Source organism: Rhinolophus hipposideros, assembly GCF_964194185.1.
Source record: "Rhinolophus hipposideros genome assembly, chromosome: 13".
Classification (NCBI taxonomy): domain Eukaryota; kingdom Metazoa; phylum Chordata; class Mammalia; order Chiroptera; family Rhinolophidae; genus Rhinolophus; species Rhinolophus hipposideros.
Window position 1 is genome coordinate 26,033,130 of NC_138059.1, and position 27,534 is coordinate 26,060,663.

The window sequence follows — 27,534 nt, forward strand, 5'->3', positions numbered from 1 at the left end:
GCCTTTATCCACAGAAAAAAATATTTGCAGTTACTTTGCTTTTAAATTAATGTTTGATTTAATGGAGTACATATATAAACACCTAGTTTTCCCTAAGTCTTCAACTATAAGGCGCATTCTATTTATAAATTTAGTCAATTTTAGCACACTTTCTAAGATGCTTTGACAGTTGATCAACTCAAAGAGAAAACAAACTAAATAACCTTAAATAATCCTATTTATAAACTAAGATAACTAAATTCTCTCATATACTAAACTGCATTTATAAATTTACTATATTCTATTTTAAGCACTTTACTTCTAACAAACAAACCTTTCTGAGAACTTAACTCTAGTAACTACGTTAAAAAAAATTTAAATATAGTGAATGTTAAGTTCACTTACATTTCTAAGTTTCTAAATTTAGACATCTTTCTACCTTTCGACTTAAAATCAAAAATCCAAAAACAGTTACACAAGTATTCTTTTGAATTAGATCTACAAGACTAATTTGTACACCCTCTAATAGGCCTAATTCTGTGAAATATAACAAATATGTTAAAGATCAAATACACTGATTGGAAACCTCAATAAAAAGTATTAACACTAATAAGAATTCAATAAATTTCATCATTTCTATATTTACCTCTAACCTCACCATGGTAAAAGACTTACCCACTAAGGAAAGCGGAGTGAAAGTGTGGTCTCAAGACCAGTAGCATCAACATTACTTGAAAAATTATTAGGTTGGTAAAAATGTAATTGCAGTTTTTGCAATTATTTTTAATCTTTTAAACTGCAATTACTTTTGCACCAACCTAATATATATACAAATTATGGAGCCCAACCCACTGTACTGAATCAGAAACTCTGGGGGAAGGGTCTGACATTTTTGTTTTAACAAGCCTTTCAGGTAATTCTGAGGCACCCTAAAGTTTGAAAATCATTGCTTTATTGTAGCCTCAACTATTTAGAGATAGTTTTGTCCTAAAACACAGATAATACAAAAGACTTCACAGCTATCCTGTGAGATGAGTGGCAATACTAAAATAGGCAAATCTACCTCATGCTTGAGAAGCACTGGACTAAGGAAACAATATTATGAACTCAAATTTAGTTGGAGTTACCATTAGAGCAGACTGAGGCTATTTATTGCGAAGAGACTCTTCTTCTCCCCTCTCATCACCCACTTTAGGAAATGAGACTAAGACTGCAGACAGACATCTCGAGTTAACATCCTCCATCACTGAGCAACACTGAGTTGTGTTTTAAATAGTCATGTGTCCTTTAACGACAGGATGCATTCTGAGAAATGCCTCGTTAGGCGATTGTGTCATTGTGGGAACATCATAGAGTGCACTTACAAACCTAGATGGCATAGCCTATTACACACCTAGGCTACATGGTATGGCCGATTAATCCTAGGCTGCAAACCTGTACAGCATATTACTGTACTGAATACTGTAAGCAACTGTAACAATGGTAAGTAGTTGTGTATCTAAACATATCTCAATAACAGGAGATTAATTCAAGCATAAGAGAAAATAATGCAGTCAAGAGATGTGGTGAACACAAGATTTATGAGGTTGCTGCTGTTTTAAAACAAACCTTTTTTTGTAAGTAGAAAGTACACCCTACCAATAAAAAGAATAGTAAATACAAACACCAGTAGCATACTGAGAGTTGTTTATTATCGTCAAGTGTTGTGTACTTCATATAACTGTACACTGTACTTATACACAAGTGGCAGCGTAAGAAGTTTTGCTTCATCACCATAAACACGTGCACTACAACTCACAAGGAATAGGAATTTTTCAGCTCTATTATCTTATGGGACCACCATCATCCATGTGGTCTGCCGTTGACCAAAACACTGTTTTGCAGTGCTTAATCTGTGTTTATAGCTGTATAATAACTGGCACTCCAAATCCTTTAGAGGCACTTGGTCTTTCCTGGGTTCAGGATAAACTATTATCTAACTCTTTCAGATAATGTGCATCTGCAATTTCCAACCTAATATACGGTATCTGTTTTAACAGCTTCCATGGATTTTGCATTTTCAGCTCAAATCATTTTACTATCTTTCTAACTCTAAAGAAATTTCAATGACAATCCATCTGATCCTTTACCTAACTTTTAGATCATACATGACAGAATTTTGCTTTCTTTTCACATAATATTTTCCTGTCTGACAGAGCCATAACTCTTAGAAATAAGAAGATAACATCCAATTTAATTCTGTATCCCTTATTTCTTTGTCTGGCTCAGTTTCTTCATCAGGAGAATGGGATACTAATACCTATCGTACAGAGTTGTTATTAGGATTAAATATAAAAATATTTGCTAGTGCTTGCAGCATAGAAAATGTTCTTAGCAGCTTTTACTCCTGTTGCCATTCCCCCTTGAAAGATACTGTTTTAATTGCTAAACGTAAATAAAAAGAAAATTTAAATAGGATTGAGATGTGTTTAAAGTACAGTCACCAAGTGACCAAAGAAAGTTGACATAAAATGGCAGTTTATGATAAAAACTGTATGACAGTAAGTTGAGACTCTAAACTTGTTAAATCTATTTATTTGCACTTATTTATTACCATGTGATCTAGTGAATAATTTTAAAGACTACATATGTAGACTTACCGGCATGTGCCCAAACAACAGCCATACTCGAGGTCCAAAGAAAGTTTTTGAATCAAACCATAATTTACTCTTTAAGCAGGAATAAAAAATGTATCATAGATTTTCTTTTTTTTTGTAATTGTTATTAACTAGAGCAATGGCGTGATGAGCTCCTTAACATGTCTAGGTCCCAATTATGTTTTTCCTGAGGGGACTATAATGTTGGAGTCAGCAAACACTAAAAGCTGGTAAGAGGAAAAGCAGCCACCTTGGAGAGGAGTAAAGAGGCCTGGGTAACACTAACAGTCCACTAAGTAGTCTGTTTATAAAACAGTGAAATCAGAAACATTTGACCAAGGTTTCATCTGGTCCATCCTCAATTTGTCAATGGTAAAACTATTTTATCAGCCTCATTACTGAACATGAAGTGGTGAGGGGCAAAATCAGCAACAACAAATGGGGTACTGGTGTGCAGCTAATCTGCAAGTGTGGTAAAGTATCTGATATAACAGACAGGACTTTAAAGACTTGAAGGAAAGGTAACAGACAACAGGAAAGTTAAGCAACTGTTATAAAAATCTGAAATAAGGGTAGTCACAGAAGAAAGGGCAGAAAAAAATCCTTTAAACAGACTGACAGGTACTCCTGAAGAACACAAATATAAAGAAAAACCCTATAACCAAAACCCATCTGGTAGGCATTTGCAAAGAATAGAATAGAGTTCTCATTTTAAGCAAAGGATGACTAGAAATCAATAATCATTTATTTTTTACATATATATAATATACACATTGCCTCTCAAAGGAGTCAATTTAGGAAGCTATACTTATTCTAAGAATGGCAGCAGGTGATCAAACTATTGCTGGGGCACTTATTAAACTGCCTTCAGAACTCTGGGTATAACTTCATAGACCTACAACATTTTTAGCCCCCAATGCTATTTTCTCGCTTTACCACCCATCATTTTCATTAGTTCTGTTCCAAATGACAAAGAACTCTAGAATTGAGAACCTTTGAGATCTAATCAGCCTCATATACAAACAAGAAAATAAAGGCCAAAAGTGATTAACTTGTACAAATTCTTTTAGCAAGTTAATGCTAGGATGTGCCTGCCCACCAGACTGTGGTCATAACTGTGACATCACAAGGCCTCTCTAACTTGTGTCAGAGATTTGAGGACACTATGAATATTAAAGGGGATCAAATATCTGGTGGCGGAAGGAGACTAGACTCTGGGTGGTGAACACACAAGGCAACATACAAATGCAATATAAAGTTGTACACCTGAAATCTTATATATAATGTTATTAACCAATGCTAACACAATACATTTAATAAAAAAATTAAAATAAAATAATGTGCCATGAGTTCATAATGCAGCTTCAATAGAAGAGGAATTGGTACATTACTTTGAAGCTGCAACTCTGAAGGAAGAGTGTCAGAAATGGCAGTGTGCCCAACAAATGTTTTTGAATTAATGAATCGTGTGTATACTCGTATGTTTGGGCATTATTTATTAAAATATTGATCACAAACATCGATCACATTATATATAAGATTTCAGGTGTACAATATTGATCACGTATTTCTAAATTCTCCATCTATCTAGAGGCTGGTCACACATCAATTGTTTTCAATGGACAACTAATAATGCATTAAAAACAATCCTTTATTCAAATACTTTCAAGTTTCAGACGTCAATCCTGGTCTCGACTTTAAAGAGGATTCTATATCTGGTTAATGTCCTTCAAAGCAGAAACAAAGTATCCCCCTTTTTCATTTTCTAATTCTATAAACAGGAATTCTAAAGACATTATATTTTATGTAAGGTGAGGAAAATTATTAAAAGGGGATCCTGCTAAAATTAGATTTTAATATTCAAGTTTCTTCGAAGCTTAAGTTACACACCTAGACACACAGATCAATACACGTTGTCCCTGTTTCACTGCTTAAAAATAAATGGCAGGATGTGGGGTTATGGAGAGATTTTACATTTTCTGCGCTTTTCTCTATTTTCTAGACTTTCTAATGCTCATATAATTACTCGTAATGCCAAAAATGCACATTAAAACAAGGAACAAAACAATACATCAACGCCACTTACTAACTTAGAGGACACCAACGACACTGGAGAAGTTACCATATGCATTATGCTAATACCTCTTCAGCAAGCGCTTTTAAAAATCCTGTAAGATACCAACATCATACCATTACGACTGGATTTTTTGCTGTTGTGGAGAATGGCACAAAGCCACTACGATGAAAGAAAACTGAGCTGTCAGCATAAACGCAACTGAGAAAAAAGTTTCTAGCTGCTGCCACCTCAAGATAACGTGCAGCCTTTCAAAACACAGGCTACAAACATCAACCAAATTCCAGTTTAAGTTTTTGTTCTCTTCCAAAGTATTATTACGTGCCGACGGGAACACCACCGGTCGGCAAACGTCAAAAACACTGGTCCAAACCCACAGCACGCCAGGCACGGTGTTCTTAATGATCTCAAAGAGGAAAAGGGCTGGCGTCACAGTCACCCCCCAGGGGACGGGGAGAAAGAACAGATCACATACACCCTTGAAATACTTGGCGGGGTACAGAAAGGCGAGCCGAGGGGAGGAAAGCAGGAAGAGCGGAGCAGGAAGAGCTACGACACCCGCAGCAGAAACTTTCCCGTCCCTACCGCAGAAGGAGCCCTACCCGCTTCCCCCGTCCGTCTGGCCCCCAGCCATCCTGGCCACCCAGTGCCCACTGGCTCCCGCCCCGGCTACGCACCCCGATCCAGCGCCCCGACCGCCGCCTCCCCGCAGCCCTCAGCCGGGGTCGACCGCGCGGGAGGCCAAGCTCACCGGGTCCCTCTGGGTTGGACGGCGCCGGGGGTCGGGGGGGCGGGGACCCGCACCCGGGGTCCCCCTGGGCGGGCTCCCTCAGGTAATCCTGGAAGCACACCTGTCGGACTTCGCCGCCACCCCCGAACCCCCACAGGCGGTTGGCCGTGCCCCGTAGAAGGCGCCCGCTCTTCCCGGTGAACGTGGTCAGGTAGTCCATGCTGCCGTGGGGCAGGGGCCGAGGAGGCCGACGGTTTCCCGGACAGCGCCCACTCCGTGCGCACCCGCCCACCAGTCCCAGCCGGCCCGGGGCGGGGGCTCCGCGCGCAGAACTGGAGGCGGGGAGGGGGACTAGGCGTCCCGAGCGTGTCTCCGGAGCGAACCATCAGGAAACTATGCGCCGGGGGAGCAGAAGCTGGACAAAAGTTTTCAAAAGTTTTTTCTTGTTGCTTCCAAAGGCCAAGCCAGGCGACACTGAGCTTGGAAAGCAGGTATATTCTTCGTCGAACCGATGCAGATCGAAAAGCTGGCAGCATGTAAACAAGCCGGACCGGTCCTGTCCACTCCTCCCCCACCCGCCCGGCTCCAATGGAGCAGGCCCGCCCCGCCCCGTCCTGCCCCGCCCCGCCCCGTCCTGCCCCGCCCCGCCCCGCCGGACCCGACCAGACTTTCAGAACTGCTGGGCGAGGGTGAGGAGGCCGAACTTCGGGGCCGGAAGGCTACGCAGGGACTGAAAATAACCAGGGGAAGCTTTGCCGGAGAGTTTGGGGGCTGAGGAGGGCGGCGTGGAAAAGTTTGTCCGTGTCCCAAGTTTCTGGGTGGAGGTGTCTGTGTGCGTCTGTGGGAGGCGCACAGTCCACGTGAAACTTTTGCAGCTAGTAATTGTGAGGGGCGGAGTGGGGAGGAGGAAGATGGGAAGGTTAGTTTTTACGGTCAAACTGCAGTCATAGTTAAAACCAATCCAGATAAAATGCTTCTCCGGAGGCATTAGGAGATCAGCTTCGTAAAATAAAGCCTGAATCGTCACGTTTAAAGTTTCGCTGTGGCATGGAGACCTGACATTAGGGTTTGACATCCCATGAATCTGGTCCTGTAAGGCAAGGTAATTAAAGGCCCCGGTGTCACCCTTACCATGCTTTCGTCAGACCAAGACTTTAGACAGACATTTATTATACTACCCGATTTTGTTTCTCCTCCTTTCACATCTGTGTATAGCTCTGGTAGGTTTTCCCTCGCATTAGGTAAATAACCTTCTTACTTGGAATGACCAATTCATTAATGTATTTTGGGGGAAAAAAGGTTTGAATTACTTAGGAAGTTGAAGAGCTAATCATACCAAATAATGGAATACAGAAAATCTTTCAGGAACTCAAGATTTATACCGAACCATTAAAGATTATACCCCCTTTAAAAAAAAAAATGTTTGATCTTTTTCCCACTATCACTATTTCAGTTTAAATTCTTACCAGGTTGGACAAATGTCACCATTCTAACATCAGCATCGCCTTTATACCTGGTTAAAATATAGAATGTTTGGGCTGTACCCGGGAGTATAATTCACATGTTTGTGAGAGAGGACCCAGGAATATGCATAACCGCAATCATCTGTGTGCAGATGTCTGCATGGGAAAGCACTGCTCCAGATCTCCTTCTGTACCCACTATGGACCCATTTGATAGAATGGTTAAGTAGGTCCTGTTTTTTCTGAGATTTCCATTTGATAAGAAAGCATTATCATACTTAGCACCAGTTCTGAGGTCTCAGAGAGGCTCAGTAAGCTTTAAAAGTAGAATTTCAATGACTTAAGTCTAATCCTGATTAATGAATTGAAATTCTTTTTCTGAGATGTTTTACACCTTGAAATTTGTCATTTAGCTTGTGATAATCATATCCGTAAGTGTTTGAATGGTTTATACCTGATTAAATCGGCACTTTTACATCCAACCTTAGCAGGAACCTGTACTCTACCAGTTCAAATACAGTTTTACAGTCAGTTAATCCATCAATATTTTCTGTTTCTATTTCATGGAAAGCTAAAGCTGCTGGAGAAAAAAATGTATATAACCTTGATGATTCAGTGCTGTACAATTTTTCAGTTAAACTCAGCTTATTCCCTAATGGCTTCAAAATCCTTTTACTGATATAATCAGTTTTCTTTTTTTAATATTCACATTTGTTGTCTGAACTGTCATCATTCTCCTGAAGTTGCCAAATTCATCACTAACATGTTACTTTACTTGTCTTTCTACATGACCCAGAAAATCATAGGCCATCAGATATGAACACTCTCACTTTTCTTCCCTTTCTTCAGTCTACAAGTTCATCTCCATATTTTGCAACAGAAGGAAGGAAGTCCTTACTCCTGCAAGTGCTTCTCCTGCAAATTAATGCTTGATCTTAGTCTGGTGTATGTTATGTATGACTTGCCAGCATTATTACCCTTCTCTGTTCTATTATTTTTCTCTCTCCACTCTGATTCCTTCCCCCTCATCCTACATATATTACCCACATAAATCCCTTCCACTTTAAAAAAAAGTTTCCTTATATTCCATACCTGCGTCCTCCAGCAACTCTTTGTCTTATTTAAAAAATATTTTATTGACATATAATTTACGAACCATATAATTCACCTTTAAAACGAATATAAACTCATTGATTGTTAGTATACCTACACAGTTGTTAAACCATCACCAAAATCTAATTTCTGAACATCTTTATCACCCCAGAAAGACACCTCTTACCCATTTGCAGTTATTCCCCATCCCTACCCCCCAGGTGTAGGCAACCACTAATCTACTTTCTGTCTCTATGGATTTGCCTTTAACAGACATTTCATATAAATGGAATGGTTCTAGTTTTAATATTTTAAGGAACTTCCATACTGTTTTCCACAGTGTCTGTACCAGTTTATATTCCCACCAGTGGTGCCCAGGTTTTGCTTTTCTCCACATCCAGGCCAACATTTGTTATCTGTTGGTTTTTTGATAATGGTCATTCTAAGAGGTATAATGTTAGCTGGGGGCTTACCAGGTGAATCAGCCAAAATATAGGCAGATGTAGGAGGAGAAAGCAAGACCTGGATAGTCAATCCTTAAATGATCCAGCACTGACTAGAAAGGTTTATTTTTCAAAAGAATCAGGAACCAGTCATTTGTTTACCTAGTGCAGCTCAACTCTTAACTATGGGTGTTCCCAGAAGGCAGAAGACAGCAATATAACCAGATTCTGTGCTGTCCAATCAGGCCAGAGGAAAAGTTTGACTATCTCCAGGGACTCTCCCAGCAACCTCTCCAGAGAAGCAGGCCATGCCCACCTACCTCATTCTCTACTCCCTATCCAGGGACTCTATTACCAACACCATGGGTGTCCTCGACACACAGAACATTTAGTGAATGAAATGAACAGGACTGGTTGGCAGCTACTTTGTGCCTACAGTACTGGTTTGGAGTCGAGGAAAGAAGAGGTGGGTAGAGAAGATTCTTAAAATATACAGGGACATTTACGACAGCATTATTAGGCTCTCTTGAGCTGGTCCTGCTAACACATTGCATGATACATAAGCACATGCATTTATGTTTCTCATTAAACTGTATATGTTGTGTGACATGAAATCTCCTTGCTTCTAGTTTCTTCCCTCTTTAATCCATCTCCAACCTTGCAGTCAGGGTAACCTTAAATCCACAGAGCTAATCGTTGCCTTTCCTCTACTTCAAAAACACTCCTTGTTCACAGCAGTAGCTTCCTGTTGGTAATGAGAACCAGCTGTGCAACACTTCTAAAAGGCAAATTTCCCAGCTATACCCCAGAGATCCTGATTCCAGGGTTGTAGGATGGGGGCTCAGGAACCTGCATTTTTCGATTATAAAACATGTTTGATACCTGCTCCTTAAAAGTTCTTCCAAGTGCTTTTGCATACTTAGTTCATATGAATCACACATTAACTTCTGAAATAAAGTCACGAGACTGGGGCCACACTGAGCAGAAGTGATGCATGTGCTTTTACACTCACGTAAAGAATAGCCTCAGTTTTGTACTCTTGGTGCCTCTGCCCGCCTCAGCAACTAAGGATGCTATCTGCTCCAGATGGTATAGCTCTGAGATGGTGGCGCCATCATCACCAACCGCCTGGATCCCTGAGAAGCTATGTGGATCAGAGCCCCTCCTCCAAACTTAAGACTGAACTTGACATGTAATATGAACAAGAAATAAACACTTACTACAGCAAGCCACTGAGGTTTGGTGGTTCACTTAGCACTATAGCATAAACTTAGCCTGCCTTGACTAATACGAGATTTTTGCAAATGTTTAACGTTTATTTTTATCATGTAGGCCCAATTGATATACTTACTGAAGACTACCGGATTTATATTGTCAAAGTAATGCATTTTGTTTTTCAGGCGTCTCTTGCCATTTCTGTATTCTGATGAGTTTTCATTTTTTTAAATTAGTTTCAGGTGTATAAAATAACATAATGATTATACATTTATATCCCTCACAAAGCGATAACCCCTCTCCCAGTCTACTACCTCTCTGACATTGTATGTAGCTGTTACTGTACCATTGATATATTCCCTATGCTGTACTTAACATACTGTGACTATATATATATATATTTAATTATAGTTGACGTTCAGTATTATTCAGCTTCAGCTTCAGGTGTACAGCAGTGTTCAGGCAGCTACACAATCTGAAGTGATTCCCCCTGATAAGTCCAGTATCCATCTGGCACCCTACATAATCTATACAACATTATTGATTATATTCCCCATACCATATTTCACATCTCCATGATTATTTTGTGACTATCAATTTGTACTTTCGAATCCCTTCACCATCTCCCAATCATCCTCCCATCTAGCAGCCATCAGTTTTTTCTCTGTATGTCTGAGTCTATTTCTGTTTTGTTTGCTTGTTTATTCTGTTTGTTGGGTTCCACATATAAATGAGATCATATGGTATTATATTTGTCTTTCTCAGTCTGACTTATGTCATTTAGCATAATATTCTTTAGGTCCATCCATGTTGTTGCAAATGGTAAGATTTCATTCTTTTTATGGCAGAGTAATACTCTATTGTATAATTTTACAACTTCTTTATCTAATCATCTATTAATGGGCATTTTGTTTGTTTCCATATCTTGGCTATTGTGACTAGCACTGCATAAACATAGGGGTGCTTTTGTTTGTTGGGAGCTTGTTGATTACTGATTCAATTTCATGGTAGTAATTGGTCTGTTCAGATTTTCAGTTTCTGACAAGTTTTCTTAGATTGCAAAACTATTAAGTGTTTTATCACTGTGTGTATGAATAAGGATTTTCTTGACATTACACAACCAAAGTCAGTGGAGCAGAAAAATAAGCAAAACATAATGAGTAGAACTCTGAGGCACTGATGCTAAAAATAATCCATCAATCATCTATCACTCCCAGTTTAAAACTTCAGTTTCATGCATACCAGCCTAAGTCTCTCAATACATGTCTTTATACTCAGAAAATATTATATGAATTATGATTAAAAAATACAGTGAATTTTTAAATAAAAAAGTTATTAGAGTAAAAGACACATTGCCATTAATCCCCCTCAAAGTACTCTCCCTCGTTTTGAAGACACTTATCCCATCATTCTTGCCACTTTCTGAAGCAGTTCTGGAAGTCCTCTTTCATGAGTACATCGCTTCTCATACGCCAATTCCGGTCAAATAAAAACATTGCGGTGTGTCCTTGTCCACCTTATTCACCGGATCTGGCACCATGTGACTCCAGGCTCTTCCCCAAAGTCAAAATGACCATGAAAAGTAAACATTTTGAATCAACTCAGGACATCAAGGCAGCCAGGACAGTGCAACTAAAGACACAAAAAAGGACTTTCAGAACTTCTTTAGAAAGTGGCAAGAATGATGAGGTAATTGTGTTTGAAGGGAAGGAGAGTGTTTTGAGGGAGATTAATGGCAATGTGTCTTTTACTGTAATATTTTTTTAAATTTAAACATTCACTGTATTTTTTGATCACAACTTGGGAATTTGAACTTGTAAAACACATGTATGTTCATAAAATGCGATTTTTATGTTTTATATGTTGGTTTTATACAAAACTACATTAGAAAAGTTTAAAAATAATTGCTTTTAGAGTTACAAAGAGTAAGTCTCAATTCTCTTTCACATGATTCCGTTAATATATTAATAGTAACCCTATTGAACCTGAGAAGGGAGCCATGGTGTTTTATCTACTTGAGCCTCTTATCTTCATTGCTTTGTTAGCCAAAGCCTAGAGAAGTCAAGCAAATCTCTCAAGGTCACACACCTGGATCAGAACAGAGATAGAAGAGCTCAGGGCCATCTTACAGGGTGTGCTTCTACATGAACTGCTCCATCTTTTACTTGAGCAATTAATTGTGACTCTCAATTCACCCATTTTAAAATGGCATTATGTCCCATAAATGTTATCCAGATATGAAAGACAGGTTAAACTATTTATTTTTGAGATTTCGCTTTCTTATCCATAAAATAAGAGCAAATAATGCCTATTTTGTAGTTCTATGATTAGAAGGGATAAAATATGGTATATGTAACCTGTTATGCCTGCTATTCTTTGGCCTTAAATGAACAAACTTACATTTACTGTCTTCAGATTTCAGCCTATACTTCTAGATCAGCATTCAGCAAAGTGTAGCCCATGGGTCACATCTGGCCCGGCACCTATTTTTGTAAATTTGGTTTTGTTGGAACACAGCCACACCGGTTCATTTATGTACTGTCTATGGCTGCTTTGGCGCTACAACAAAAGAGAGGACTAGTTGTGATACAGCCTTATGACCCAAAATCCTAAAATATTTACTCCCTTGCTGTGTTCAGAAAAATTCTGCTGACCTGTGTTCTAGATTGCTGAGATCATTTTGAAACCATTCTTGATTTTTTCATGGGCTGTATCATCCAATATTTCTTTCACTGAGTCAGTCACAAATTTATTTCTAGTAGATTTCCACAAAAATACTTAATGAGAATGGGCAAGGAGAGTCCCAGGACACAGCACAAGAGACTGCCTTTGTGGTTGACAGTGATTACCACTCATTGGACACAGTTAGCTGAAGTATGAATCCACTCAATGACACCATCATTCAGTTCTCATTTATCAACAATATGTATTTGTTAAACGCCTTTCTAATATGCAGGAGAAGATGAGGTACAGACTCCAGGTGATCACTGTGCTTCGCTTCCCAAGTGGTTTCAAGCCTATGTTGTTTCTATATCCTTCAACTCCATTCCAAGCCCATTTCTGAAATTTGAATTATTCATCTAACTACAGTTTTCTGGCAGATCTCCTATTATCTGGGTAGACACTGGTTAATTGTCACCAAACCTGATTATTATTCGTCTTGGGCAAACTACATTCCTCAGCTTTCTTTTCGATAGGGGTGCCCAAGTGACTTTTAGCCAGTGGAAGGATTCTAAAAGTGACGTGTGAAATTTCCAGGCCTAGCCCACAAGAATATCCCATTGGTGACCCTCCATGGTCTTTTCCTTTCCACAGCCTGGAAGCAGATGAGCATGGAGACCCAAAAAGCCATTTAGTAAGGATCGCAGAGTCACAAGATAGAAGGAACCTGGGTCCTTGAATCCACCTTTAGAGGAGAGCCACCTACCAATCAGGAATACCAATTTCAGACTTAAACAAGAAATAAACTTCTATTGTATTTAAGCCATTATAAATATTTTCAGGTTTGTTTGTTATAAAAGGGAAGATAATTTTCACAAATACATTGTCATTCCTATAATATTACTACCAAAGGTTCTGTGGCCACATGAAAATGTACTGATAACTCAGTTTTCTGTAGCAAGAGGTTAATAATTCATGTTAAGTGGATATGAGTGATATTTCACTATATCCTCACCTATTTTAGCCTACAAATTTTCACTTCACAGTTTTTATATTTTCTAGTAGCCCATTCCTCGTGGGAAAAATAAAGCAAAATGGGTGTTCTTCCTTTTAACAATATGTTAAACAATGCACATCTTCCTCAAAAACGAGAGCCTCACACTTCCTTCTTGTTCTTTATTCTAGGACTTCCCTTTTCACAGAATGTTCCTACTGTAGTTAGCTAGTTTTTTAGAGTTTCTAAAATCTTACTCTGTGTTTTGGCCTTTCTGACACTCTTTTTACAGTTTTATGTTATCCTTTTACTTGTCGTTGGAATATAACCTACCTATTTCTATCTCTTTTAAGAGTGAAGATCAGAGAGGAGAACATCTTGTCGAGTCAGGCTGGTTTCTCCCCATTTTGCTTTCTCATGAAGACTATTCATGACTTTGTTCTAGTCTTTAAATTAGATTAAAATGTCTTTATTTTGTCTGTCTCACTCTACTACCATTCAACAAGGATGGGAACTCCCTAAACTGCTTAGAACATGGCCTGGCACATAGTAGGTGCTCAGATATTATATTTGTTGAATGACTGACTAAATGAAATCATGTCCATCTTTACTCTAAATTTGATTCCAACCCACTTTTGTACAATTGAAAAATTGGACATAATTAAGTTGAGCTTACTTCCTCTCTTCATTATCAAGGAATACAAATTACCTAATACTTTTCTCTCAAAGAGTAGTTCTCAACTTTGGCTACACATTTTAGGACTTCTGTGGAGCTTTTGAAAATCCCAATGCTCAGGCCATACTTCAGATCACTAAAATTCAAATCTCTCAGAGGTGTAGGATACAGACATTAGGGAGGACACTCCCCAGATGATTTCGGTGTGCAGCCAAGATCGAGAATTGCTGCTCGGCTCCTGTTGTTTCCTTAGTTCAGTCTTCCTTGTTAGTGACAAGTGCAGAGACCAGTAACTATTATGACAGCATCTCATGAGGAATCTAGATAGTAATGACAAACATACGAGGCCGAACAATTAAGTTCGCGAACTTATCCTAGAAAAAATGCTCCATACCTCATTGCTGAATATCACCACAGTTACCTTCACCTCCCCTTAGGAAGCTATGCACCAATGCCAGAGCCTAGTCCACCCTTCAAAGCAATTTTGGAACTCTTTTTTTGGAATGGCCATCAAAGCTGTTGTTGTATTACCCTTGATGTCCTGACTGTCATCAAAATGTCTTCCTTTCAATATTTCCTTTATCTTCCGGTAAAGAAAGAAGTCACTGGGGGCCAGATCAGGTGAGTAGGAAGGGTGTTCCAATACAGTTATTTGTGTACTGGCTAAATACTCCCTCACAGATGGTGCTGCATGAGCTGGTACATTGTCGTGATGCAAGAGCCATGAATTGTTGACGAAAAGTTCAGGTCGTCTAACTTTCATGCAGCCTTTTCAGCACTTCCAAATAGTAAACTTAGTTAACTGTCCAGTTGGTACAAATTCATAATGAATAATCCCTCTGATATATAAAAAAAAAAGATTAGCAACATCATTGTAACACGTTTGTGAACTTAATTGTCCGACCTGACCTCCTATACCAATTGTTTACTATGCCTGGCATCATACTAAGTGTTTTTCATACATTATTTCCTTTAGAGCTCATGTCCACCCTGTGAGGGAGGTTAACGAGCCCTCCTCTGCACACAAGGTTACTGGGGTCAGAGAGGTTAAGGAAAGCAACAGTGTCAGGTCAGTCAAGAATATCTTGGGTGTTTGTTTGCTTTTAACTTACTGAGATCAACAGCACAGCGGTTTTCAATCCTGGGCAATTCTGCCTCCAACAACACGGTTACTGGCAAAAATATAGGACTTCCAGTTAAATTTGAATTTCAGCTAAACAACAAGTAACATTTTTAGTACAGGTCTGTGCCAAATGTTGCATGGGACATACTTCTACCCAAAAGTTATTTGTTGCTTATCAGAAATTCAAATTTACCTGTGTGTCCTCTATTTTTACTTGCTAAATCTGGCAAACCCAGCAGGTAATATTTAGAGATATTATCGTTATCACACTGAGGGTGTCCTACTTGGCGTCTAGTAGCTTGAGACCAAGGATTCTGCTTAAGATCCTACAACAAAGAACTGTCAGTAATGCCCAGGTTGAGAAACCCAGATCTAGTAGATGCTGGGAAAGATTAAGTACTCCTGTGACCAGATTATGCCCCTGGCAACTTTCACAGTCTGTCTTATTTCACCGTGTCTTCAGAAAGCCTTATTTTCATGCCACTTCCTGACATATCTTCCTGTGCTGTCTCTTGCAGCCCCACATTTTTACTTACAGCTTAAAAATCTATGGGGTCCCAATTAAAACACCCTCCTCTGAAGTCCTCTTTGCACTAATTTGACTTAGCTGCAATTAGCATAGAGCAATCTGGGACTGACAGAAAGGTGTGATAAAAGCCCATATGGCAAATATAGAATAGCTGCGTGCAAAATAGTTTATCGCTAATAGAATGATGCTTCTTTAGCAAATCTGTGTTATGAATGCCATTAGCATGATGGCAAGTATTTGATAACTTCTGAAGCTCTACTACCTTGCCGATGTTTCCTCAAAACTTTAGTAAAAGATGTACTGAAATTAGTTTTGCCTCAGTTATTTTATGGAACATGCATATTAGCTTGTCATGAATAAATCTAAGTAAATTTACTTATAAAGTGAATATTTTCCAGTTTGATTTTGGAACCTATAAAAAGCATGCTAGTTATTTTTTCAAGTAGTATGATCAAACATAGGGGGTACTTGGTACAAAGAGTTTTAACTATTTATTCAAGAATTTGAGCTTAAACCTTGAATTATGTACCAGAATTTGCATTTCAAAAGATTTAATTTGTCTTTCTCAGATGTAACTTTAAGACACTCACTTTAGGGTGTTTCTTAAAATTGTTTGCAAGGTAACATGTTAATTACATCACCAAAGGTTAGAGCTTGAGTTATTTCCTAAAGTAAAGATCATTTGCTATTCAAGCTTTTAAGAATACACCCCCCACAAACCCCCCCCACACACATTTCTATGATTTTAAAATAGAGGATTGCTGTGCTTTAAGAACATCATGTTCACTACTTATCTCTCCCAAAAAAGAAGAGACTATGAGTTTGGATAATATAAAAAGAGTTCTATCCAGATGTCCATTTATCCTTAAAGTCCTAATAAGGATTATCTGCATTAACAAGGAGATAATCATAATTATCACAAAAATCTAACATACAGTTAATTAAAAATATATAGACACCCACTTGCATTGTATGTGCTATACAATAGGTCCTTGAAAAACACGAATTCTTTCCACTCCTTCAAAATTTGACATTGCTTATTAGATATACATGTGGAATATGCACATCTGGCCTGGGTATGTTAACAGTATAAAGAGAGAAAGAAAAAAGAAACAAGGAGGAAGGCCTTCATAAACACCATGAGTTTTTCCTTGATATACCAAAGATAAGCCTAAGTAGGACATTCACGATCTTGTAATTCCTGGCAGTGGCAGATGGCAGGGAGGTTATAAGATTTTGTATACTTGCTCCCAGCGGGCTCTGTGACTACCTGTTATGCTAATTATTTGTTTATGTGTCTGTCTCTGAAACCATTAGTACAGCTGACTATCTGCACTGACTTCACTACTCTACTGTTTTCTGAATATGTCTTTTGACATAGTCTTCAGAATGTGTCTGAAGAATAGTTTACACACCAGATCTCTTTGCTTTGCCTCAAAATCCTCATGTCATTCTATGAATTCTAAACTATTATATTATAGTAAAAGACCTGCCTTAAATGAATCTTGAAAATCTCAAATATCCCAACTATTACTACCACCCCCACTTCCCCCAAGGCACTGCTAAGGCTCTGGTGAGGTGTTCTCCTACCACAATAAACTCATTTTTATCTTACCTAAAAGTTTCAGCAATATTTTGGAGAGGCAACTTTTAACATTTCCTTTAGCGTGTGGATTCCTGAAGCGCTGGGTCTATGTCTCATCATCTAATCTGCAGTTTTTCACATGGTTCTGCTGGCCAGGTGGTCCTCAAAGTGTTGTCTTCAGGCCAGAGCATCATTTTGGATCTTGTAAGAAGTACAGATCCTTAGGCTCAACCTCAGCTCCCCTAAATCAGAGGCTGGGTGGAAGCCAGTGGTCTGAGTTTTAACCAGTCCTCCAAGTGATTCTGAGGCACTCTCAAGACTGAGAACTATGGGACTTATACATCACAGCAGATGGTTAATATACAAGAAAAGTACAGAAAAACAATATGTGATGAGTATCAAGGGGAGGTACAGTAATTCCTATTTAAAATAGATAAAACACAACCATGCTTGGAGGAAGTGACAAGTTATCAGGGACTGAAAGGATTAATAAAATTGGAGAATATGTAGTTAACTTTGGTTGAATAAAGTAGGATTGAGGAGGCTGGGCTGGGTAACTGAAAACATTGGAAAAGAGGATGAAGCTAAATTGTGAATGTCTGCCTAAGGAGTTTGGTCTTCTTTCTGTTGATAGTAGGGGATCACTGATGGCATGATGCACTTAGGGATACAGCACTGTCCGGGGGAAAAAGGAAATCTGTGCTTTAAATGGAAAACTATGTCTAGAGTGCATTCTTCTGCATTATCTGTTTTTGATTCTATGGAAGCTAATTTATAACTTCATAAATTGTAAAAGCTGATAGCAATTAAAATAATTCTTGTCTATAAACAAAGACATCCTTGTCTGTGCAAACTCTGTCCCATAGTTTTGAATTGACTTTATTTACCAATAGTGAAAGAATGTGCCTCCATCTGCACAGGTATTTCAGTAACCCTGATCTACAAACAGGTGTTTGGATTCTCCTTTCAACTGCTTGTAACATCTTACTGGTTCCTTTATAAATAAGTTAAAATATTGAATGCATCCATATTTATATATGTCTTGATTTTACCTTTTTGGGGGAGGAAGTTGAGCGGTACCATCTTAGTGTCTTATTTTTCTGAGAGAACCCATGTGGGTACACACACACACACACACACACACACACACACTAGAGGTCTTTCTATTGATACAATGATATTCTTTTAAAATAGTAAGAGGAAGAAAAAATTATTAATTCTTTGGACCATGAAACTTTTCATCATGCTTCCTCTCAAATCCATCTACAGTGACAAAGGCATTTTAGATGTTTTGCAATGTTGTTATATTTTATAATAATAATTTTAACAGTAGCAAACAGCAAATTATTCTAATTACAGTTTCTAGTCAAAGATTATAATATTGTGTTTCAGCAGAACAAGCTGAGGGGTACAGGGGTGTGTGGAATATGTTTGTGAAATGCCAAAAGATCACGATTTGACTAACTACCAGGTTTTGTTTGTACCGACTGAGGGGTAATGAAACATACAGAGAATTTTATGCAGAGGCTGTTCCTGTGGAGGGCAAAGAGAGACTAAATGACTGGGCATCTACTAGGAAGAGGGAGAGAAAACAACTTGGGTGTCTACAAAATTGAAAATTCACATACACCTAACAATGCAGCATCTTATAAATAAGGAGCCTGTTAGCGGCATAACCTTAAATTAGAGAAGTACAAGCAAGAGCAGAACCTGAGTGTCAGCAACTCTCTGATTCAGAGTCAGAAGCAAAATTCCATCCGCTAGCCTCTTACTCATTTATTTCTCCTAATACTTATTTGTCTAAAGGAAAAACTTAGACGCTCTGGATTATTCCATAAACTCCAAACCAATAGACCGAAATATGGTACCATATGGGAAAAGCTACTTGTGGTTAAAATGGGAAGGTTTTTGGAAGCACATTCTTGTTTGTCCACTGACTCACTCTGTAAACACAAGGCACTGACTGAACCAGTCAGCCATCGGTTATTCATCTGTGAACAGTATAATGTCTACTTCTGGGGATGCTGGCTGAGTTTATTAGTTAGTTCTGGAGAACCATTCTGAGGCTTCTAGAGGAAGGAACCAGAAAATATAAAACATATTACCACATACACTGCCACTTAATAAGCTACAAAAGTGCTTGGCTTTTCTTTTTAATAGTTTGTGGAATCTCCTTTGCTCCCTTTTCCCAAAACAAAATTTGATATGCTTTGCCATGAGTAAGTACATTAAGGGTTTATATGATGTTGAAAGGAATGCCTTTCTATATGACAAATACATGCCAGGGGTTCCTATTGATCACATAACATCAAAAGGCCTTAGTCTGCACTTACGAGCATAGACTCTCAACTGAATGAGATTAGCACAGGACTCTCTATTAAATGCTTGATCTCATGAGTAGTTTCCTCAGCATTCCATCAGTCTGCCATTAGAGTGAACCGCCGGTGAAAAACGCTATGAGAAGCGGTAATATGGAGTGAGAAGAGAGTCATCATCAACTGCTTTTTCTTTTTTTAAAACACAATTAAGCCATTAAATCTAAGATCAATGGCCCCACGCATTCACAAATTGTAACATCTACCACAGAACCATTTTTGAGAAAGGGAGCTGGACAGATTGTTTAAGTCCTCTGGCTTTTATGAGAACTATATCTAAAATTGCCCCCAGACCAATGAATTTGTCCTATTTTTAAAACTCTTTGAGGAAAGATTCTCTGGCATCCTGTTAAATAATTAACTTTTTTTTTTTTTTTTTTAACTATCAGAAACTCCTTTCTTTTAGTTATTTCTAAAATTTCTAGGGTATAAGCCTTTTTCTGTTGGTCTTTTAAAAAATATGAAAAATTCTAACATATTCAAAAGTAGAGAGAACAAAATAACCCATCATACAGATTCAACAATTTTCAATATTTTGCTATATTTATGTCACTTATTGCTATTTTCTCTGCCAAAACATTTTAAAGAAAATTCCAGAGGTATTATTTTACCCCTATGTGCTTCAGTATACACGTCTAAATTTTAAAAGATTTGGACATCCATCATTAACCGCTGGGTGCCATTAGCACACCTAATGAAATTAGCACTCATTCCTTTGTATAATCCAAGACCTCGTCCGTGCCCAGTCTCCCCAATAGGTAGAAATGCCTTTTTGATATTGGCTTGTTGAATCGTGATCCAAACAAGATCTCCACATTACAATTGGGTAAGTCTTGAGGCATCTAGACCAGTGATTCTCTAACTCCGGTGTGAAAATAAATCACGTAGGGATCTTAAGATTCAGTAGGGTCTCGGGGAGGAGCTGAGATATTCATGTCTAACGATGTCCCAGATGGTGCCAACGTTGCTGGACTAAAAGTGGAGTACATCTGCAGCAGTGAGATCCTAGCAAAGGCCCTGTGTTTTTTGCTTGTTTGTTTTTTGCATACAATTGGCTTGTTGCAGAAATCGGTCAGTGATCCTGGGCTGTGTTCCATGGTATGGATTTCCGTGTTTGTTTCTGTGAGATATTACTTAACTTGTTTCCCTTCTATCACCCTTACTTTCTGTAAATAATGTTAGCTCTAAAAACTTGAATAGTTTGAAGCTCACTGTTTTTGGTAAGAATATTTTACAGAACCGTCCTGTGATTCAGATAACTCTTCAATCTGTATGACTATCATTTGCTTTACGGAGACTGTAATGTTAAATGTTAAAAACAAAAATAAATGCAAGCTAGCATTGCTATTGATTTTGTAATCTTTTTTCTCTAAGTTAAAATATCTCAGTTTCTGGGACTTTTCCTTTAAGTCCTATAACTAACTTTTCAGCTCTTTGTTCATTTTAGGCTCTCTTATAAGTAGACCACTGGACCCTAAAAGAGAGCATATTATGAGTTTTTGGAGGATTTCCTTTTCATGTTTTAATTTATCTTTCAGATTATCATGGTTTATAAAATGTACAAATACGACTGTTTTTTAATCTTATATCGACTCATCCAAGTAAGTCTTTCAAGGACTATTAGTTCTTGATAATTCATTACAGAAATTTAGGTAATAAAATTGCATGATATGAAATGGTTCCAAATCAACTATCTTAGTGGTATCACAAACTAAGGAACTTGTCATTCATTCATGTAAATCCTATATAAATGATACCGCATTTTTTTGTGTTATCAGTCATAAAGACATGTTTTGATATGAAGACTGGGATTTAGTCAGTAAATCTTCAAGAGATTAATGAAGTTGAGCTGATGGGACACTTTAATATTTTCTTATCTGTTTTAAATGCGCTTCTGAAGTTTGGCAAGAATCCTCAAATTAAACTTGATACGTTGGGAAACCTAAGAATCTAGGCAAGGAAGCCTACGACAATCCAAAACAGCACAACGCATTTTGAATTTTTCATGACTGAATACATGAACATAGCACATGATTTATATGGACATGAAGTCTGAAATTATAAGGTGGAGCCATAACTTGTAAATTATTCCTTTCCTTGTAATAAATTCCATCAGCACAGAGTAACTTAGACTCATCTTTCATAACAAGCAAGTGCTGGCCCAAATGAACGGGGCCAAAAATATATTAGGCAATGAGCCCAACATGTTTTACACTTAGCTCTTTTTTCTTCCTCTTTTGAGCTTGATTTTCTCAGATGTCTTTCCTATGAGACTATAAATATATTTGTTTCAAACATGTATTCTCTTGGTTTAATGAGATGGAGAGTAAGATAAGAAGGTAGAATTGGCAGAGTACTAGGACCAAAGCAAAATAATTGAAGGGAATATTTTGAAAATCAATTACTTTTGAAGAGTCATTTGCAAGACAGCCATATGGTAACAGAGAGTGGGGATATTACCATAATTTTAGTATTTCCAGACATTTGATTGCATTTAGTTTGAAATGACCGATTAAAAGCCAAACATAAAAAGGAATTAGATGGAATAAGACTACCCAGAAACAAAGTAGCATTTTATAAACATATTCAGATTGTAAATCATAGCAGTTTTCTAAAATTCATCCATATAAAGCTAAAAGGCACAGAAAATGTATTAGGTAATCAGCCACTCCAAAAATGGATGCGACTGCAAAACTAGGTATGCTCTTATGTGACACCACTGGACAGTAGCATCTGTATTCACATTAAGCATAAAGAACATTGTTTTTCTCCCCAACTTTTTAAGATCTGAAGGGTAGGTCTAATAGGATCATGTTATATCTTTCTTCATTCTTAATATTTGCAAGATCTAAATCTCCTAGGGAACGTGCCTTTGCAATCCATATATAGATGTAGGGAACATATCAATAATATTTTCTCAGTGAGTACAGATACCTTCTTTATGTCTAGGCTGTGAACTGAAATATTTCCCAGTACCTCTGATTTTATTTCAGTTTCCAAATTGCAAGTATTTAGCACATATTTTTTGCACTGTACCCTGATGAGGGGTATAGAAGTACATAAAGTGTTATAATAAATATTAGACATAGCAATTTCTTCAAAACAGACGACCAAAGCTTTACTGAAGGGATTTTTCAGTTGGCGATTAAATCACTGTGTATCAGTAATATGTTCCCAAGGAAATTTGTGTTGAAAATCATTGAATACTTACTTATATGTTCTTATTAGAATCAAATCTTTCCTAGTAGTAGACTGCTTATGATCTTTTATGACAGTGCTTCGCTCATTACTGGCACTCAATAGATGCCGCACACACAAAAATTATTTGTTGAATGAATAAATATTAACAGAACACAATGAAAACATAATACATGTTCACTAAGTGCTCTCAATCTAGACTCACATTAATAAAATATTCTACCTTTTACAATTCAATTTATAACTACTTAAAAATTAAAACCACAAAGATATTTTGATAGATTTTTGTGTGGGGTGCCCAAAAAAGACTAATAGCAAAATGTAAAATGAAATGCATAAACAATTCAAGGGGGAATATTTCTGAAAACAATTTGCCCTCTTAATTTCATGTTCCATCCATATGGATGCAAACCAGTTGGTAAACATCCTCACGTAATGTTATTAAGAATCACTACAAAATAGTTGAGATTTTAGAAAACTTCAGGTTGTAATTGTGTATGTGTAGACTCTAGTCTCGAAAACTTCAAACACTTCCACAGTCTCCCAGTTCTCTTTTCTACCCCTCATCTCTTACCACTGACACATGCATCTTTCCTATCTGTCATTATTGTACAAGTATTGGAGATATTTAATCAGTATCTTCTCCTCCTCCAATGACTTCCATGCCTGATAACCATTTCCCTTGATCGGGAAGCATCTTCTTTGCTTTGTTGACCCGTTTATTGTCCCAGGCTTCATACAGCAAACGGCCAGAATCCTCCAAAGGGAACCGGCATAACCTTTTCTTTAGCATAATGCTACCGATTATTTCCAGTAATTTGAATTTAACTGTCCTGTCTGTTTACTGAATATAGGTGCAGCTGTGATCCATGTACACGCCAGAGAACTACTGCTCTCTACCCCTATCGGCAGTGTCCCATGGTCATATGATAGTTTGGGGACAGAGCCAGGAGTGCAGTTTCCAGGCTCTCAGCCTCAAGAGGAAAGGTGCTGGCTCAGGTAGTAAATGGCCATCAACTGTGATTGGATGGCCATCAGCTGTGACTAGTTGGCCGTCAGCTGTAACCAGTGAGCCACTGGCCACTAATATAACTGCTGTGGCTACGCTAGCAGAAAATGGGGGCTAGCAAGAAGATGGTGGCTGAGCCTGCAAGCGGAGCAGTGAGGGTTGCGAACAGTGTGGCTCCTGCTTCCTGTGTCTCCAACCCAGCCACCAGCGAGAATATGGTGGTATGGCTCCCCTACCGATGGCTCCATGGGTGTTCACTATATCCTATGTTCTTGTGTGGGGATCCGGAGCTGAGATCCCGCAGGCTGCTCTGCATGACAGGTAGCTACTGAATGATGGAAAACAGTCCAGTAGACTAAAAATAAAGCAACACCTCTGGGTAGTGATCTCAAATCTTTGAACAAAATCAGCACCTTACTAATTGTATGTCTACCTAGCTCTTAAGAGACAGGCTGTTTGAATTAGTAGTGTTGCTAGAGAGTTCCACTGTTCCTGATACCTTTGATTGATAGATTTTTTGGCTCTTTCTGCATCTGGATCTATAAGAGACGGTCATTCTATGGATACCTCTGAGATATTAGCTACCTGATCTCTGATTTTTTAACTTTAATTCTAATTTTGATTGCACAAAAACAGTCTTCAAAGAAAATACTTTAACACATTAATCTATTGGAAAATACATTTCAACATAGAACACCGTCCACCTCACAAAGGATAAATGTTTTTTTTCACTAGAAAAGTCAGAAGTTCTTGTAATCTTGAATACAAAAAAAAAAAGATCAGTGTTACACCATTCGGTTTACTTTCAAAATTTACTCCCCCACTTCTACATCTTGGTTTGAAAAAAATTTATTTCCTAACTAGCTATACACATTAGAGATTTCCAAAAACAAGTATTTTCACTGTCTTGAGCTATAACAGACAAATCTGACCCAATTTTCAGATGTTCTGAGACCACACCTGGGCTGCACGATGACAGGTCAAATGGCAAGAGTTCATACAGTTGAGGATTGTAAAGATGATTCGTAGTTGGTATATTCTAAGGCTAAGTTTTTATTACCTATTGGTATAGTTCTTAAATGCCCAACATGGACTTTTAGATAATTTATGCTTATTTTACTCTCACTGATGACTAAAGAAGTGGAAAGGTATGCATTAGTCTCCTTTGTCTAATAAATACGACCTTTTCCTTTCTATTACCCGTTTAATAAAATTAACTACTTTATGTTTATATACTACCTTTAGCTTTTCAATTCAATAAAACCCTCATTTATATTCTCCTAATCAATACTGGGAGTGAGGGGGGACCAGGAGATATACATGATCACCATATTAAAGATAAGAAAATGTGATACAGGCAGAGCAACAGTCAGTTTGTGATTGTAGGAAGAGACTGCTAAGTACCTAACATCCATTCTTCTCTTCCTCCTTGCTGATTCTATTTGGAATTACAACGTATTTAGGAAAAAAAAAAAGCTAATTTTTCACTTTCTTTTTCTAGGTAGCTGGGTGACACAGTTCTGGACACTGAGACATGAGCTGAAGTCTGTTAAAGGTTTCTGGGAAAGATTTTGCTTCACTGATACAGGTACTCCTTCCTGTCTACACTTCCTCCAGATGGAAGATGGATATGATGGAAACAGTTACAGTAGCCCTCTTAGACCCACAAGGAAAAGACTAAGAAAATTTTAAAGAGAACCCAGGCTTGACACCCTGAACCTGTACCAGTGATTGACTACTTCTGGACGTCTTGCAACAAGAGAAAAATAAGGCTTTATGTGTGTAGGTGACCGTAATCAGAGGGTTTTTACTCCCAGGCCAATGCAATTCTTCACCCTTAGAGTTGAAACTTGAATTTAGGTTCTCGGTTTCCAGCTCTGTCATCATTCCAGTCTGTTTCAGATTATGGTGTCTGCTAATTCCTAGACTATAAATTTGACTTGTTCTTATTCCTAGCACCCATGAGATATAGCACTCAACATCAAGTCCAAGCATGAAAACAAGGGTAGCGTCACATCTTGGATTTTATTTTATTGGATTTTTATAAGAGTTTATTTGAGCCAAATTGAGGATATATGCCAGGGAGCAAGATCTCAAATGCTCCCACATCTTGGATTTTAATCAGTTACTTCAACAGCCCTAAGCATGAATGAATGAATGAATGAATGAATGAATGAATAATCAAAGACTGTTTTTGGCATTTCTCACTAATCTTTTGTTGTTGTTGTTGTTCTTGTTTAATGAGCTTCTTTTGTCTCCTGGCACTCAATACCCTTTGGCATGTACTATGGAGTCCTATCTAGGCCTGTCTTTTCCTAAGGGCTTTAAGCTCTCAGTTACACTCTCTTCTACCTCTCTACCACCAATCAACACTGATGTGATGAGAGGAGAAATGTAGAATTACTGTAATTTTAGTAATTTGTGGGGATGTAAATATCATTTTAAGAGAGTATTTACATTTGATAAGAGGGACCTATACATCCCGTAAGGTCCCTCTAAGTGGAGAGCACTAAGTGAGGGGTTTCATTGGTACTCCTAATATAATGTAAACAGCTACTCCTCTCGAACTCAGCCCCTTAAAAGTCCTCACTGTCCTCTCCACCCCCACCCAGCACAGGTGGGAACACAGCATAAAGCAGGGATCTGGCTCTCACTGTTAAGAGTGATAAGTCTTGGAATTCAAAGAATGCTAGAAACCGAAGGCAAGGAATGTTTTCGATAATTCTATACATTTAAAAAATACCCTTTGTAGATACAAATCAGGTAATTAAAAGGTTTTCACATTTTAGTGTATGTTTGGCATGCTATTAAGCCCTCTAGTAAATATTCTTCCTCGTACCTTCCTCTTTTCTCATCTGCTGTCATGTTACTTGGTGTAAAAAGTCTACTTCCTCTTTCCGATCATTCTATCATAGTCTTTATGTTCTTTCCATGTGCTTATCAGTTCTGTTGTGCCTATCAAGGGGAAAAATATTAAAATAAAACAAAGCACACTCAAGCAGAAGCCTTGGCTTCTAGCCTCAGATGTGTGACTCGCTGGCTTAATGGTCTTGCGCACAGCATTTACCATACTTGTGCCTCAGTTTTCTCAGCTGAAAAATGGTGAGGTAGATTCCCCTTGGGAAGGTCCTGTTCAGTTCCAGGAGTCTGTGGTTTAAGTCCTTGTTTACACGTGATTAATCTTTGCAACAACCTTATGGGGAACGAGAGTTCTGATGAAGAAACAAGAGGTAAGGGAGGTTCACTGACTTGTCTACTGCCGCACACCTAGGAGACAGCACACCTAGGAGACAGTGCAGGGACCTAAAGCCAGGTAGGTATTAGCTGACTTTTATCACTGCAGAGAAGGCTACGCCACAGTTTCCCTACACAAAGAGAGGACGAAGGAGGTCAAATGGGTGAGATTTTTTTAAGGCTCACCTACAAATTCATAGACAGAGGCAGGGGTTTCACTCACTTAAGACATGGGACTGTAATTTACAGATATGTCACACTGTATTTAGACCACATTGGCTGTTGTTTTGTTTCACAACATTATTATTTTCAAACGGTAGAAAATCTGCTTTATACCTTATAGTTGTTGAATGTCACCGGGGAATGGGGGATCCTGCCACACAAGTTGAAAAAAGAGAAAGAAGTTTATTAAAAATAATGTGTGCCCTCTTCTTCATACATAATAACGATGGTCAATGAATATTTATTAGATTTATTTTATAATTTAAGAAATGCTTTTGTGCTGTATATATGTGCCCT

At 38.2% G+C, this 27,534-nt stretch overlaps 1 protein-coding gene across 10 annotated transcripts in view; it reads right to left on the minus strand.

Annotated features, from left to right (window-relative positions):
* Positions 1 to 27,534, minus strand: part of OXR1 (oxidation resistance 1) — a 457,475-nt gene that overhangs the window by 74,284 nt on the left and 355,657 nt on the right. Inside the window, exon 1 of one of the 10 annotated variants that reach the window (XM_081071202.1) lies at positions 5,441 to 5,929. The exons of 8 other annotated variants lie outside the window; for them this stretch is intronic. In XM_081071202.1, the coding sequence (XP_080927328.1) occupies positions 5,441 to 5,639 (199 nt within the window). In that variant the 5' untranslated portion in view covers positions 5,640 to 5,929. Of the gene's footprint in view, positions 1 to 5,440; positions 5,930 to 27,534 lie in introns of those variants that run through there. One more of the 10 variants, XM_081071204.1, reaches the window with a different exon arrangement.